The following is a 16,227-nucleotide window of genomic DNA, read 5'->3' as shown; positions in this document are numbered from 1 at the left end:
CCTCTTGTTCCATAAGTCATGCATGCTGTATCTATTCCTGTGAAAATATCAATAAAATGGTATGTGTTTTTGGGATCATTATTTGAGTTTTTACCCCCTAAAAATAGACTGACAACCAGCATCAGGTAAAAAACATGATATATGTTTAAAGTGCTCTGAAGTTAATTCGGTAATAAGAAATGTAATCAAATACGTGGTCAAAACATTATATCAGTTAGAAATAAGTATTTAGGCACTTCCCTTAAAATATTTGCCTATTTATCCTAAATTATATTTTATCTTATTTTTCTCCACCAATTTTTTATTACATGTTTATCATCGAGTGCCACGTCTAATCTCACCGTTAACAATATTAACTACCTTGTATCCAATGACAGGACAATTCTAGTAAACAATATTTAATTATTTAAGTAGAATTATTAAACTACCAGGAATAAAATTGAAACTGGATGATTTTAAAATCATTAAAAATGTTCCTTTATGAATAAACGCTTCAAATATTAAATAATGGGTATACCATTTTTTTTACTGCCACAATAAATATATGTTGTTTTTATCACACAAGAGTTTTTTATTATATACAGAAAAACTGATTGAATCAAATCAACAAAAAACAAAATAAAATCATGGGGTTGGGACATTGAATACCTATTTGCTCATTGATGAAAGAAAGAACAAAGGAAAGTAAAATACAGATTGGTATATAGAGAGAGACAGAAAGAAAGAAAGATCCATCCATACATTATCTGCGCCGCTTATCCTCAGTAGGGTCATGGGGGTGCTGGAGCCCATCCCAGCTGTCTTCGGGCAGTGGGCAGGGGACACCCTGAACTGGTTTCCAGCCAATCACAGGGCAAACAGAGACAGACAACTCGCTCATTCACACCTCGGGACAATTTGGTCCGGCCAATTAACCTGACATGCATGTTTTTGGAATGTGGGAGGAAACCGGGGTGCTCAGAGGAAACCCATGCAAGCACGGGGAGAACATGCAAACTCCACACGAACTTGAACCCTGAAACTCCACATTGTGGGGCTGTGCACTAACCACCACGCCGCCGTGCCGCCAAGAAAGAAATAAATATAAATGGTCTGAATTTATATAGTGCTTTTCAAGTCACTGAAGACTTCCCAAAGTGCTTCACAATGTGCTTAACACTTACCCATTCACACACACACTCACACATCTATGGCCTGAGGCGCATACCTGCCTATAGAGGCATTAGGGGTTTAGTGTCTTGCCTAAGGACACTTTAACATACTCTCAAACCTGTGACCTTTCAGTCCCAAGACGAGCGCTCTACCTCGAAAGAGAAAGAGAGAAAGAGGGAGCGAGAGAGAAAGAGAGAGAGAGACAAAGAAAGAAAGGAAGGAAGGAAGGAAGGAAGGAAGGAAGGAAGGAAGGAAGGAAGGAAAAAAGAAAGAAAGAAAGAACGAACGAACGAACGAACGAACGAACGAACGAACGAACGAACGAACGAACGAAAGAAAGAAAGAAAGAAAGAAAGAAAGAAAGAAAGAAAGAAAGAAAGAAAGAAAGAAAGAAAGAAAGAAAGAAAAAGAAAGATGGTCTGCAATTATATAGTGCTTTTCGAGTGACTGTAGACTCCCCGAAGCGCTTTACAATGTGCTTAACACTTACCCATTCACACACATACACTACCACACCGATAGCGGCGTCAGCCATGAAAGGCTGCTACCTGCCTATTGGGGGCATTAGGGGTTTAGTCTCTTGCCCAAGGACACTTCAACATACACTCGAACCTGTGACCTTGTGGTCCCAAGACGAGCGCTCTACTTCGAGAGAGAAAGAGGGAAAGAGGGAGCAAGAGAGAGAACGACAAAGAAAGGAAGAAAGAAAGAAAGAAAGAAATAATTAAAGAAAGAAAAAAAGAAAGACATATAAAGACATACAAATGGTCTGCAATTATATAGTGCTTTTCGAGTCACTGAAGACTCCCCGAAGCGCTTTACAATGTGCTTCACACTTACCCATTTAAACACACACTCTCACACAGATAGCGGCGTCAGCCATTAAAGGCTGCTACCTGCCTATTGGGGGCATTAGGGGTTTAGTCGCTTGCCCAAGGACACTTTGACATCGAACCTGTGTCCTCTCGGTTCCAAGACGAGCGCTCCACCGAGAGAGAGAGAGAAAGAGAGAGAGAGAGAGAGAGAGACAAAGCAAAGCATACCATAATTCTTTGATGTAGATTGCGTTAGGTCCATGTTTGGTTTTTTTGAGAGAGAGAGAGAGAGAGAGAGAGAGAGAGAGAGAGAGAGAGAGAGAGAGAGAGAGAGAGAGAGAGAGCGAGAGAGAGAGAGAGAGAGAGAGAGAGAGAGAGAGAGAGAGAGGTAAATTTACGCTACGCTAGATGGCAGTAGATAATATTGTGTTACGATTGCTTTGTTATTTACAAAGCGAATAAGAGTTAAAGGACTGGTTGTGCTTGCCAGTTTCCTTTCAAAACAAGCTTGTCTATGAAAGCTTATATAAAGCGATTATTGAGTCTTATAGGAGAAGAGATATTCAGCAAAAATGAAGTAAGTGTTATATTATAATGTTTAGTACCTAACTAAGCCCCTTTAGATGTGACTGTCATAATGTCTGACCTCGTCGCCTTATTTCACTTGTGTGCTAACTTGAAGCTAGTAAATATAAATGGACTTGTATAAGTACAGTATTAGCAAAAACTTTTCAAATTCGTATTACAGGCTCAACATTGACGGTCTGTTGGTGTATTTCCCCTACGATTACATCTACCCTGAGCAATATTCGTACATGCTGGAGCTTAAAAGGACGCTGGATGCAAAGGTGGAGAAGCACTTTACCAAACAATGACTTCTATGGCGTCCTCAACAGAAAATGTCAAGTGTTCTTCTGCTTCTAGGGCCATGGAGTCCTGGAGATGCCATCAGGAACTGGCAAAACCATCTCGCTCTTGTCGCTCATTGTTGCGTACCAGAAAGTAAGGTCCACCTTTTGTTTATGTTCTTTCTCGGTTCCCTGCCTGAGATTTTCCTCCTCAGGCGTTCCCTCTAGAAGTCACCAAGCTCATCTACTGCTCTAGAACAGTCCCTGAGATCGAGAAGGTGACTCAAATCAGTCTTGTCATCAAAGATGGTTATAAGAGCAATAACCTTTCTGAATGTTTTTGCTGTGAATGTCAAGGTGGTGGAGGAGCTAAGGAAGCTGATGGAATATTACTCAAAGGAGACAGGCGAAAAAAACAATTTCTTGGCTCTGGCACTCTCCTCCCGTAAGAACCTCTGCATCCACCCTGAGGTGAGCCTTCCTACTTCTTTGAAAAAGTAGGAGAAATTAAAAATAAGTGAATGAGGAATTAAATCTGTCAATTCTTTACCAATCTTTCATCAAAGTGATCCTAAGATATGTGATCTGTCATGATCCAAGCTGAAAGTATGCAAAAGCGTAGATTACACTGAATATCTGCTGTTGCAATTACTTTATATTTTTCGTAACTCCCCTTTTTTGAGAAAAATTTAACAAAGACCTTAGTCGCCTGGTTCACAAGACTGTATTCGGATGATAAACATTGATTAAATTATGTAAATTTAGTATATCATTGATTGACGATACCATTTTACATACTTGATACTTAAGGTTATTAAAAAACAGAGTAACATTTTGGGAATTGCAGTTCTAAACTCTACCCAATACATAAAAACTGTCACATATATGATTCTAATTTCCCCTAAAATACTGGTTTTAATCTTCCATCTTTTTAAATCTGAAAGTTAAAGACGTGCAAAATTAAAATGTCACTAAATAAAAGATTGATAGAACTTAAATGTAACCCCCACAAATCTCCCAGGGTAACTTAAAAATGTAAACTTATTACAAATTCAATGAATTAACTCAGTTAGATCATTTAAATATGTTATACAGCTTGTAGAAAAAATACATCACTGTCTGGTAAAAAAAAAAAAAAATTGTTGATGTGTTCAGGTGTATCCGTAGATGTATTTTAAACTGAGATTGAATACAAATTCTTGTATGTGATTTAAAATGTTGGTTGGACTCTTTAACCACGAGGACCATAGAGGCACCATTTCCTGTTGTGTGTCTTGGGTAAGTACAGCCTGGTGGCACCCATCCTCTCAAGGCTGAGGCCGGAACAATTGTAGAATAACCGTTCTACCGCCCAAGAGAGCCAGTTGTAAAGCTTCAAACGTGGTCGTCTCCTCGTTAGAACCGGTCAATTTAGTCAACTATTACGTCGAAATGCTATTAAAAAATACCTGAAAACATATTTGCATGTTGCTGTGCCCAAAAGAGTGTTAACTACCAAACGCTATGGCACAAAAGACAAAAAAGCTTTCAAAATGTGTACTCACCCCAAGTTGAGGTCTTGCAAAAAGGCAACCACTTCCAAGATTAAAATGTACCGGAAAATAAATGAACGCCAATCAATTTTGGGTAATATAATTAGATTTCACTTTTAAAGATTATTACTTAATTTTTAAATAAATGTAATTAAAACATGTAGTCATGTTGCATTACTAAATAATTCATAAAATAAATTTCGAAGAGTTTTTTTAGGTTTATCATGTTGCATTTAAAAGAATGAACACCATAATTAGTGAACTTTTGATGTTGCTACTACAGGTAAGCAGTCTCCGCTTCGGCAAAGAGGTGGACAGCAAGTGCCATAGTCTAACAGCATCATACATTCGTGCCCAACGCCACAGCGACCCAAACCAGGCCGCATGTCGCTTTTATGAGGTAACCGCTTCTCTTTGTTGCTTGATCTGAACAAAACTGTAAGTCCCCACTTTGGCCGGCAGGAATTTGACGCCGTTGGCCGCCAAGTGCCTCTTCCCGCCGGCATCTACAACCTGGACGACCTTAAGGACTTTGGGCGCAGAAAAGGATGGTGTCCCTACTACCTGGCGCGCTACTCGGTAATAACAGGAAGTAGACACAATGCACATCTAGTTCGATGGCAAAGCATACCATAATTCTTTGATGTAAATTGCGTTAGGTCCATGTTTGTTTTTTTGTATTTAGATCCTGCACGCCAACATTGTAGTTTACAGCTACCACTACCTGTTGGACCCCAAGATCGCCGACCTGGTGTCCAAGGAGCTGGCCAAGCAGTCCGTGGTGGTCTTCGACGAAGCGCACAACATCGGTGAGCGTCTTTAAGTCATGTCAGGTCACAAATATTTGTATAGCCATTAAGAAGACAAACTCACAAAGGGCTGGATCCCAGAAATACAATATCTGTTGATCTGAAATCTACATGAGGGCACAGAATAACTAAAAAAAAACTTTATGCATGAGTAGAATTGAGAAACCTTGAGAAGGGATCGCACATGAGGTAGTCCCCCTTCCAGGATGACCAGGCTGCAATGGGTGTTGCAAGGGAATAAACACACAAAATACAGGCAACATTAACATGAGTAATAATTCAAAAGCTCCAGTAGACAGCAACAAAAAGCTTTCTTTCTCTAATCTCAACCAATGCAGCAGGTTTCAGATGATTCTGTGCATTACGTCCAGGAGCCAGTACAATGGCTCAGAACGCATTCAATATCCAGGCTTGCCATTCTCCCTAATGGACAAGAAAACAATGTCAGCATCACTCTTAAGGTATATAATATAAACCTTCTTAATTCTGCGTTGAAACACTTTCACTGAGGTTGCATATCTTATCTCAGAGGGCAGAGCATTCCACAGCGACGGGGTCTGAATGCATGTCGGTTTCTTCTTGGCTCTTGTAATTAATAGTTGACCAGTTTTTCTGACCAAAGGCCCCAGGCAGGAACGCAAGGCGCAATTAAATTAGAAAGATAAGATGGGGCAAGTCCATGCAAACCTTTGTATGTTAGCAACAGAACTTGAAAATTACATCTTAAACTGACAGGGAGCCAGTGAAGGTCAGTTAAAATTGGGGTAATATGAACAAACTTTCTTGTCTTAGTCAAAGGTTCTGCTGCAGTATTTTGCACCAGCAGCAAACCTTTGATAGAGTTTAGTAAACATGGTAATAAGTGAAACCGCCTAAAAGGATACCCTTTCTCGTCCTCGCCAGACAACGTGTGCATCGACTCCATGAGCGTCAATATCACCAGGCGGACACTGGACCGTTGCCAGGGTAACGTGGAAACGCTGCAGAACACCATACACAAGTAAGAGCAGGATTGACGTCTGGAGTTCGGGGAGGGAACAGAAACACGACAACTATCTTATTTCTCGTGGTAGGATCAAAGAGACAGACGCTGCCAAACTGAAGGAGGAATATCGACGCCTGGTGGAGGGCTTGAAGGAAGCACACGTGGCGCGGGAGACGGACGTCTACCTCGCCAATCCTGTGCTGCCGGACGAGATCCTGAAAGGTGAAAGACCACTGACTGACTGGGGTTATAAAAGTTTGGGAATTTTTATTGTGCAATCAGATATAGAAATCGGCCGTAGTTTACTACGCCAATCGATAGAGAATAATGAAATATGCATTTACTATGAAAACTACAAAAACCAAAAAGAAAAAAATTCCAGCAATGCTCATTTTTGTATTGACAATTGGATTTATAGATAAATCAAGCATTAGTACTGTCTGCTAGACACTTGCAGTAATAGCAGGTTTATGGTCTAGTTTTTTTTTGTTTAAGAACCTCTTTAAACTTAGTATTTTTAAATGCTACTAAAATGAGAATTGAAAATATAAAAACTCGCTTTATCCATTCTGAAATATAATTTTCAATGTTTATCATAGCTTTGTGGTTTGTGATATCGGTGAGTGGTATGGTGTGGTTAAAAGTGTTCAAAAATTTAAAATTAAATCACAAATATGACTTCAATATGATTCCTCTTGTGTGATTTAAGATTCATTTTTAATGTTATTTTGTAATGTTGAACTAAAACAGACCTTTTAGCCAAATATCCTCTATGAGCAGGTTTTAATTTGGGTAGAGTAGAAGTGAAAATTTGAATGGAATTTAAAACAGAATAGGATAGAATAGTCTTTGCTTTTACTGATAACAACGTAGTGTACATTGTTCACAACATTTGATGTGGCAGGTAAAACATGTAATCAAAGATTTAAAATACAAAAAATAAGATATAAAAATAATATTTAAGAATTCAAGGATAGGCAATATTAACAATGTAGTGGTTTTAGACTATCCCAATTTGTAAGTGCTTTTGAAAAATAATGCAATGTGCAGCAATTAGCAGCAATATTGTGCAAACATAAGAATAAATACATATCAATATTTATAATTATTAGAAATAGAATTGTCTTTATTGTAATTGACATCGATGTAGTGAACATTGTCGCATTCCAAGATAAAACATGTAATAAAAAGAAAAATAAGATATAAAAGATTGTAAGGGTAAAAAGGAAAAATATTTAGAAGATAGTGCTTGGAAACTGGCCTAAAGTCAAGTCAATTCATGTTTATTTGTGACGCCCTTAATCACAAGGAGTCTCAAAGGGCTGCACAAACCACAAATTACTGCAAACCACAGACTATTATTACACCATCCCATGATCTAAAACCTACATGAGGGCAAGGAAAAACTCAAAAACCTCAGCATGAGGAAAATGAAGAAACCTTGAGAAGGGGCTGCACATGAGGTAATCCTTCCGCCAGGATGACTAGGCTGAAATGGATGTTGCAATAACAATAAATGCATATATATCATTAACAGGAAATATAGGTCATTCATAAGCTATAGATTAGAAGTGTGTTTAAAGCCTGGATTTCAACAGTTCCAATAAGGTTGCAGATCGAATCTCCGGGGGAAGAGCATTCCACAACATCGGGGCCCGAATGGATAACGCTCTCGAACGTGTGGTTCTCTTAGTGCATCACTACACTAGTGAAAAGAAAAATTTAGCAGCAACATATTACCAAAAAAGTCCACAAATATAATATGAATACTGAATTTTCTAGACATAAGCAAGATGTATATATTCACAGTCTTGTTTGCTTGTTTAGGTGATGGCCCAGGGAAGAAACAGTCTGAGCTTTTTAGTTCTTCTTTTAAGGGACCTGTAGCGAAGCCAGAGGGAACCAAGTCACCCATACTTTTAATAAGCCATTGTCATGTGTTGTGACGCGGTACCCTTTTAATTATATCCGGTCCACAAAAACGGGAGATGGGTTTGAAAAGAAGTTTTTGTTCTGAATGCAAATCCTAAAATAAAAGTTACATGTTTGCGGCAGAGGCCATTCCGGGCACCATCCGTACGGCCGAGCACTTCGTGGGCTTCCTGAAGCGCTTCATGGAATACTTGAAGTCACGCCTGAGGGTGCAGCACGTGGTCCAGGAGAGCGCCCCGCAGTTCCTCAAAGACATCTTCGACAAAGTCTGCATCGACCGAAAGCCGCTCAGGTGATGATCGCAGCCCTGGAATCACATAAGTGACGCGCGGCCTCACATATGGCGTCTTGCAGGTTTTGCGCCGAACGTCTGCAGTCGCTGTTACGGACACTTGAGATCACAGACATCGCCGACTTCTCTGCCATCACGCTTATCTCCAATTTTGCTACCTTGGTCAGCACTTATAGTCAAGGTGCGCTTGGAAATGGACATCTCTTACATTGAAATGTTGCTGCGGGCTTTTTTGAACACTCAAAATGAATGAAATCTTTAACGGAAATTTTTAGTAAGAAGTAGCTTGTTTGAAGAGTTATTACAATGCATTCTGAATAGGAAATATAAAATATCAACTATAGCAGCTATTTTTTTATTCCAACAATATTCAATTTTGAGTCAACTTTCAGCCCCATTTTGTGTACAACATTCTGTATTTGTCTCTTAATACCATTTTTTTAATATATATTCCTCCTTCAAGGTTTCACCATCATCATCGAGCCCTTTGAAGACAGAACGCCGACCATTGCCAACCCTGTTTTGCACTTTAGGTAAGGCAGTCTGCAATCATGCCGCCAATAGGACTGGAGGAGAATTATATGATCTAAAGGCCCGGTCACACAGCCTTTTGCGTTTTTTTTTTTTTTTTTTTTTGCCCGTGGTTGCCCGCGGTGGAAAATGTGCAAAATTGGCCGGCGACTGTTCCGCGTCCTTCCGGCGACTGTTCCGCGTCCTTATCGCTGGTAACCGTGGCTGCATCGCTGTGCCGCCCATGGTTACCCGTGGTCTAAAGTTTTGAGCAGCGCAAAACTTTTTCGCGCGGCCAACCGCGTGTGAATTTCTTACCGCGTGTAAAGCACGGCTGTATCTCGTCTGTATCGTGATCTCAAAAGTGTCCAACATCGTCTGCTACACGGGCAGAAATTTCTGGCAGTGATTCAGCCTCGATACGTCTGTGAAAGACTGTGTGACCGGGCCTTAAATCTGTGTTTTTCAACCAGTGTGCCGGGGCACCCGAATGTGCCGCAGGAATTTCCCAAATTTATTTTTACAAAAAAAGCATGATTTGGTTAATTATCGTTACTTTCTCCAGTGAACTGCAACAATGATCTATATCAGTGGGTGGTAGTAGACAATTAATTTTATAACTACCTTTTTATATACTACTTTTCTGCTCATAATATCGTACAGGATATTTATCAAATTATTTTGTGTTACGCACATCTTTTTTAAATATTGTATTCCTAAATCTTAGTTTTGTTCCACAGGCGGATATTTTGCTAATTGTTAATATTATTTTTGGGGCATTTGTAAACCAGATAAAATTATAGTAAAACCAATAGTATAGTAAAATCCCAAATTTTTAACCAAAGTAAATAACCTGAATTCCCTCCTGAGGCACTGTGACCACAAATGATAAAAACAACTATATAATGTCAATTTAATCAACATGATAATTTAAGCTTTAAAAAAATAACAAACATAAAACTGGTGGCAGGAATTAATTTTTAAACATTTCAAGATTTTTTGTTTAGAAAAAGTGTTTCTTGGCTCCAAGAGGTTGAGAAATACTGATTTAGACCACATCATAATTCAAGTATAAAAAGTAAGAAATATATGAATGAAACCAGTGGTGAGAAATTTAAACATTTTCGGCGGACGCTGTGCCTCAAGATTTCGAGAGTTACTGGACGCGTGTTTTAATTTATTCAAGATTGAAAATGGTGAAAGTAAGAAAAGAACTGTTTCAAATACAGTCCAAATGCCAATCCAAACCCCAAAAAGATGAAAAAAGAAGAGTTTGTTCGTGCACTTTCGGTAAGCCAGTCTGCAATCATGCCACCAACAGGACTGGAGGAGAATTATATTATCTAAATCTGTGTTTTTACATGTAAGAGAGATATGTTCGTGGCATGCGGACAGCTTGACAGATGCTGCAATGATGATTTCTGCCAGAAGATGGCGTCAGCAAGTAGAATATTTTTGAAGTTGTGGTGTCCATAACACCACCTTTAAATACTACTAGGTGGGAAAATATATATTCATTTGACATAACATAAGGCTCACCTATAGGGACCAGATATGATTATCTGCCATCTTGCCCATAAAAAAAAAACCTTGTGAAAGGCTAGGCAAGAAAATGGTTCAGTCACATTGGGTCTCCGCAGTCTGCATTCTTTCTTGTGCTTTGTAGCACTCGTCCCTTTAAGAAAAAAACCTCACCTCGTGCATCATCTTCTTCCTCAGCTGCATGGACCCGTCCATCGCCATTAAACCCGTCTTTCAAAGGTTCCAGTCGGTCATCATCACGTCAGGGGTAAGTCTTCCGACCTCCGAGTTGTTGTGGTCTTCTCACCTTCTTGCACGCTTATCCTGGCCAGACGCTGTCCCCGTTGGACATATATCCTCGCATATTGGACTTCCGGCCGGTCACCATGGCATCTTTCACCATGACGCTAGCGCGAATCTGCCTCTGCCCGCTGGTGCGTGTGTGTTTTAGCAGTTGTTAAAATTGTGGTTTGGTTTTTACAAAGTACAAAGTTGTGGCTTTTAAACAACTATCCCGTATTATTATAAACAAATATTACGTTTATAGTTTGGTAGACATTTTGAAATGAGGAGACATCAATGAATTTTGAACCTTTAAGGAGCAGAACTGTACAAAAAACCCTTCCCTGAACCATTTTTTTCTAATTAAATCGCCTTGTGGAAATGAACGAACTGCAAAATGATTGGCCAATCATGACAACGATGTAAATAGTGCTTAATGGTTCAAGTAACAAACAACAGTGATGTATAATAGTCCAAATAATGAACTGACATTTTATGCAATCCCTTTTGTGGGTGTACAATAGTAACAACAGTAAAAAGGAAAAATAAATGTATAAACAATATTGCAAAATGTATTTGAATGTGATATCGATTTTCTTTCTATATGTTTAAATCAGTTTTTGCCACAAATTAGCAGTTTTTGTACATGTATCCATATACAGTATCTATGTAGATTTTATATATACGATACATAAATGTTGATTATCACATCTATATTTCAGATTGTTGGGCGAGGAAATGACCAGGTGGCTTTAAGCTCCAAGTTTGAGACCCGAGAAGATTTTGGTAAGTAAAAAACGGTGCCACAATGATATGAGTATATACTTTTCCTTAGTACAGGGACCCCTGGCTTCTTCGCGGTTCAGCTATCCCTGGTTCACTCCTTCTCGGGGAAAAAAAGAAATGATTAAAAAAGAAACAGATGTTTCCGCAGCACCAAGGATTATTTTAGGCAGCCAAGATTCCCGTCGTTTTGCCTGCACTTCTATACTTTAGATTTCCGATGCCCAGTGGCCAATACATATCAGACCGTCTTTCATAACTCTACTGTGACTGTACACCTGCTCTTCGTTCTCTCTGCAGATCGCTGAATAGTTTGTCTCCCGCTCTTTTGTCATCCACCTAAGCGATGCATATCTCTCTTTCTCTCCCTCTCTCTCTCCTCTCTCTCATATTCTCACTCATTCGCTTTTAGTTGGCTAAGCTTTTAATCAAGGTGCGCTCAAAAACAAAACAAACATTGACTAACTTAAAATACGGACCAGGTTTTGATTTTTTTTATCTATCTCAGTCGGTAAGTTGAGGACTCTTCTCACCCCGGCCACCACCTCTTTGACCTGCTGCCTACCAGCAGACGCTACAGGTCACACAAAACAAAAACAGACTTAGAGACAGTTTCTTCCTCAGAGCCATCACCACCCTTAACACACACTGCACAAAATACTGAAACTCTTGCAAACACACTACCTCATACAGATGTAAAATTGTATTCATGCCTATGCTCACTTTGCACAATGTTGACGATTTTGCACTACCGCATATTGCACTAATACGATCCCAAAACTGTATGTAAACACCCAATGTAAATATATTCTGCCTCTACATAACCACACTTTCTTGCGTAAATATTGTGTAAATTATATTTTGTCTTTTTTTTATATATTTTTTTTAATACCCACAGTAAAATAAGAAACTGGAGTGCCACGTCCAATTTCGTTGTCACAATATGTTCAACCCATTTTGTAATAATAAAGGTATATTGTATACTATTCTAAGTTGGTAAGTCCACTTTAATGAAGGCTGCCTAGAAAAAAAAAAGGTGTGATGGTGTTTTCCCTTTTCGCGGGTGGTTCTGTTCCTCATTAACCAAGGGATTTCTGTATGTACTGTGTGTACTTATATAAACCTTAAACATACAAAATATAGCACTGAAGCAACTTATGAACGAATTCAACTTACGAACGATCGTCTAGAACCTAACCCATTCGTAAGTCGGGCAGCGTTTGTATTGTATTAAAAGCACTGTTGGAACTTACTTTAAATATGTTTAGCAAACCTATCGCATTGCTTCACTTCCTAAATATTTCATGCAAGAATTAAGATACAGATTTTTTTTGTGTTCTCTAGCTGTGATTCGTAACTATGGCAACCTACTCTTGGAGATGTCGGCCGTAGTTCCTGACGGCATCGTCGCGTTTTTCACGAGCTACGTCTACATGGAGAACATCGTGGCGTCTTGGTACGAGCAGGTCAGCACTCCGCTCGCTCACAAGCTCTCGATCGCATCACGCTAACGTAGCAGTTGGCATTTTAGGGAATCCTGGAGAACATTCAGAAGAACAAGCTGATCTTTATCGAGACGCAGGATGCCGCTGAGACCAGCATGGCGCTGGAGAAGTATCAGGAGGTAACGTTCACAACCTGGTCGGGCGCTGGCAATATTTGGCTTCTTCAATTCTGCCCTTTCTTCCCTCGTTGCTTTTGCAGGCGTGCGAGAATGGCAGAGGAGCCATTTTGCTTTCCGTGGCGCGAGGTAAAGTGTCTGAGGGGATCGATTTTGGTAAGTGGGAATAATGGAAAGTTATTGCGTTGCTTTGGCAAGGAAAGGATTTTGTTGTAATCTTATGACAGGAGTGTTAGAAATTTTGATGGAAAACACTGTTTTATTTGCGATCAGTGCATCACTTCGGACGAGCGGTCATCATGTTTGGGGTGCCGTACGTTTACACACAGAGCCGCATTCTTAAGGTAAGATCCAATCTCTATCCTTTGTAATATTTTGGGACAATTCTTTGAGGAGGGCATTTCTGTGACCGTCTACTTTTCCGCAGGCCCGACTGGAGTACCTAAGGGATCAGTTCCAGATTCGAGAGAACGACTTTCTCACCTTTGACGCCATGCGACACGCCGCGCAGTGCGTGGGCCGAGCCATCAGGGGGAAGACCGACTATGGGCTCATGATTTTTGCTGACAAGGTCTTTTGGCAATTTTTGTTTGTTTTTGCATGAGATTAGGTTGGAGAGATCATAAAGGGGTGGGGGGGGTGGGGGGTGGCATGAAAGAAGGTGAAAGGAAAGAAGGAGATAGGGGTTCACTTTGGGAGAGAGCGTGGGTTGGAACGAAAAGAGAAGGATGGTGGGGGGAGATAAAGGAGACACGCTATAAACCAGGGTTTGGGAACCTTTTTGACTTAAAAAGCCATAGAAGCAAAATGTTTACATTTCCATACCTGACTATCTCAGTTCCCATTATCAAAGGTGGGGTGCGCATTTGAAAACCTAAGGCTGCAATTATGACTCAAAGACAGGAGATGGCGGCAGAGTAACACATGATTTGCGTGCATTTCTTAGCACTAATAAATGTGTTTGTTCAGCCACTAAGAAGCCTGATAAAGGTAAGATAAAAGCTAATTGGCACAATAAAAAACAAAAATAAAGGCTATTTTAACTCAGTTGGACATTGTTAACCCTTACTTATAGAGAAAATATTTAACTTTTAACTTTCTAAGGATCCCTCCAACTACGCCTCTTACACATAATGATGAAATATTGTGCTGCTTATTATACATAGCAGTGCAGGATTTTGCAAAATTCATCTTTTTTTATGGATGTTGTTATTCCGTAACAAAAACTTACACTTAAGTTTCAAATAAATGCTCTATCAAGGATAGCATTTCCTAGTGAACCGCCACAATATTAGCAGTCAACGATGACATCATCTTCTTCAAGTGACCGAGACGATCTGGATTAGAGCCTAAACGCGTCTTAGCAAAAAGTGATTTAAATAAAATGTTAAATGTATTTTCTTTTATTTTTTTCCCTTGTACAAAAATGATTATATAATGAACACAATTTGAAATGTTCAAAAAAAAAAAACACAAAATATTGCAAACTTAAAAAGTATAATGAAAAAAAATGGAAACATTTCTATAACGACGGTTTCAGATCCAAAGTACGGTATGTAACAAAAATACAAATACTGGATGATAAGACAACTAGATAACTAAAATGCATCCCATTGCACAATAAGTATAAAATAATGTCAGAAATGCAAATAAAGCATCAATTATCACTCCTAGGCTTTGTTGTCATTGTGACAACAGATTTACAGTTTTTTGTTCGAGAGCAGTAACATATTTACAGTTTTGGTTGCAGCTTGTTGCTCTCTTTTCATTATTTATGTCAATTCGTGGTGTTACCACAGTAGCCGACTACAACACAAACTACACTTGGCATTTTCCTTTTCTATTGTTCAAAAAAAAAGTCCACACTGCGCTGGGCCTCCTCTTTGCCTTTGCGCATAGATTTGACCCCTTCTTCTGCCTGGCAGGCAGAATGCAGTGGCAGGCCAGGTAGGGAGATGTTCTGAAAGCCTGCCTGTCAGTCACATATTCAGCATAGACTTGGAGGATAGAAGAGTGAGTCGGGCAAGAGACAGAGGGGTTTTGCTATCTGCGTAAAATTGTTGCGCTTTGAGAAAATGGAAGGTGGTGCGGAGTATTGATCCCAGGACAATTGTGTCGATCCGGTCCAAGTCATTGCTTAGTATCGCTAATATTGATATATGTGCCCAAACCCACTGGCATTGTAATTGAATATAATTGAAACTAATAGGCCACCAGACCAGGGTTCAGTACTTCTCCTGGTACCTAGCCAGCCTCCTATCGATGATGATTTTGTGGGTTTGGTTTGTTTTTGGGTTCATTAACTTCCGGCAGCGGTACGCCCGAGCAGACAAGCGCGGGAAACTTCCTCGTTGGATCCAAGAGCACATCAATGACGGAAGCCTCAACCTCACTGTGGATGAGACGGTTCAACTGTCCAAGCATTTCCTCCGCCAGATGGCTCAGCCCTTTAGACAAGTACGGTGGTGACTGTTGTCACTCAGTCATTTTTAGCTAAGTTTTTCAGTAGCTTAAGGCTAACATACAATATGAAATTCTGCAGATAGGCTAACAGAAATTAGCATGTGTTCTGTTGAGCAGCACTCAGCAAGCACACTCAGAAGGCAGCTTTAAAGCAGCCAATCATAATGTATACATTGGTAATGGTTCTTTATCGCCCTGCTGCACAGGAGGATCAGCTGGGTCTGTCTCTGCTGACACTGGAGCAGTTGCAGTCAGAAGACATGTTGAAGAAGATAGCGCAGATGGCTCATCAAAGCTGAACGTGCTCTTGATAAACTTCAATCCGTCCTGACATGATTGGAAAGTCTCTCTGCAGATTGTCTGTTGTGCAGACATTTTATATTGTTAGTCTTTTTTTTAATTACACCATGGGTCAGTGTTATGGCGCCTTTAGTGTTCTTCAAAAATCACGTAAAACGCAGATGAATAATGAAACTGAGGTATTAATGCTAGTGACCAAATTTTTTGGTGTGTACATTTAACGTTCTTTTGTTGTTTTACTGTAACAACTTTGTTAGTTATCTTGGATCATGTATGTTTTTTACACAGTCATAATAAAAAATAATTGCACCTATCCCTGGAACTACTGTTTAGCTTGTCATAATTGGTTACCTGCCACTTCTAAAAACTAAATTCTATATTC

General features: G+C 39.6%; 1 protein-coding gene across 1 annotated transcript; it reads left to right on the top strand.

Annotated features, from left to right (window-relative positions):
* The first annotated feature begins 2,431 nt into the window (after positions 1-2,431).
* On the top strand, positions 2,432-16,167 carry ercc2 (excision repair cross-complementation group 2). Its single transcript, XM_088346256.1, has 23 exons — positions 2,432-2,544; positions 2,716-2,815; positions 2,892-2,969; positions 3,031-3,093; positions 3,173-3,286; positions 4,631-4,747; positions 4,810-4,926; positions 5,033-5,156; positions 6,060-6,156; positions 6,230-6,363; positions 8,197-8,365; positions 8,428-8,546; positions 8,829-8,898; positions 10,595-10,664; positions 10,729-10,830; positions 11,401-11,464; positions 12,806-12,927; positions 12,993-13,085; positions 13,166-13,238; positions 13,356-13,426; positions 13,510-13,653; positions 15,396-15,539; positions 15,752-16,167. The coding sequence occupies exons 1-23, from the start codon at positions 2,540-2,542 to the stop codon at positions 15,842-15,844; spliced, it is 2,283 nt and encodes a 760-aa protein (XP_088202382.1). The 5' UTR covers positions 2,432-2,539; the 3' UTR covers positions 15,845-16,167.
* The last annotated feature ends 60 nt before the right edge of the window (positions 16,168-16,227 follow it).

The sequence above is a fragment of the Urocampus carinirostris genome, chromosome 10, assembly GCF_059441175.1.
Source record: "Urocampus carinirostris isolate Australia breed hairy pipefish chromosome 10, RoL_Ucar_1.0, whole genome shotgun sequence".
NCBI lineage: Eukaryota > Metazoa > Chordata > Actinopteri > Syngnathiformes > Syngnathidae > Urocampus > Urocampus carinirostris.
Note: the sequence above shows the minus strand (reverse complement) of the source record. Positions and strands in the feature narration are given on the sequence as shown.

What these genes read in the sequence shown, in the direction of transcription:
- ercc2 (XM_088346256.1), top strand. An exon ending in CGGTCATCATCACGTCAGGG is followed by an intron (nt 10,665 to 10,728) that starts GTAAGTCTTCCG and finishes TATCCTGGCCAG; the next exon opens with ACGCTGTCCCCGTTGGACAT. An exon ending in TGAGACCCGAGAAGATTTTG is followed by an intron (nt 11,465 to 12,805) that starts GTAAGTAAAAAA and finishes TGTGTTCTCTAG; the next exon opens with CTGTGATTCGTAACTATGGC.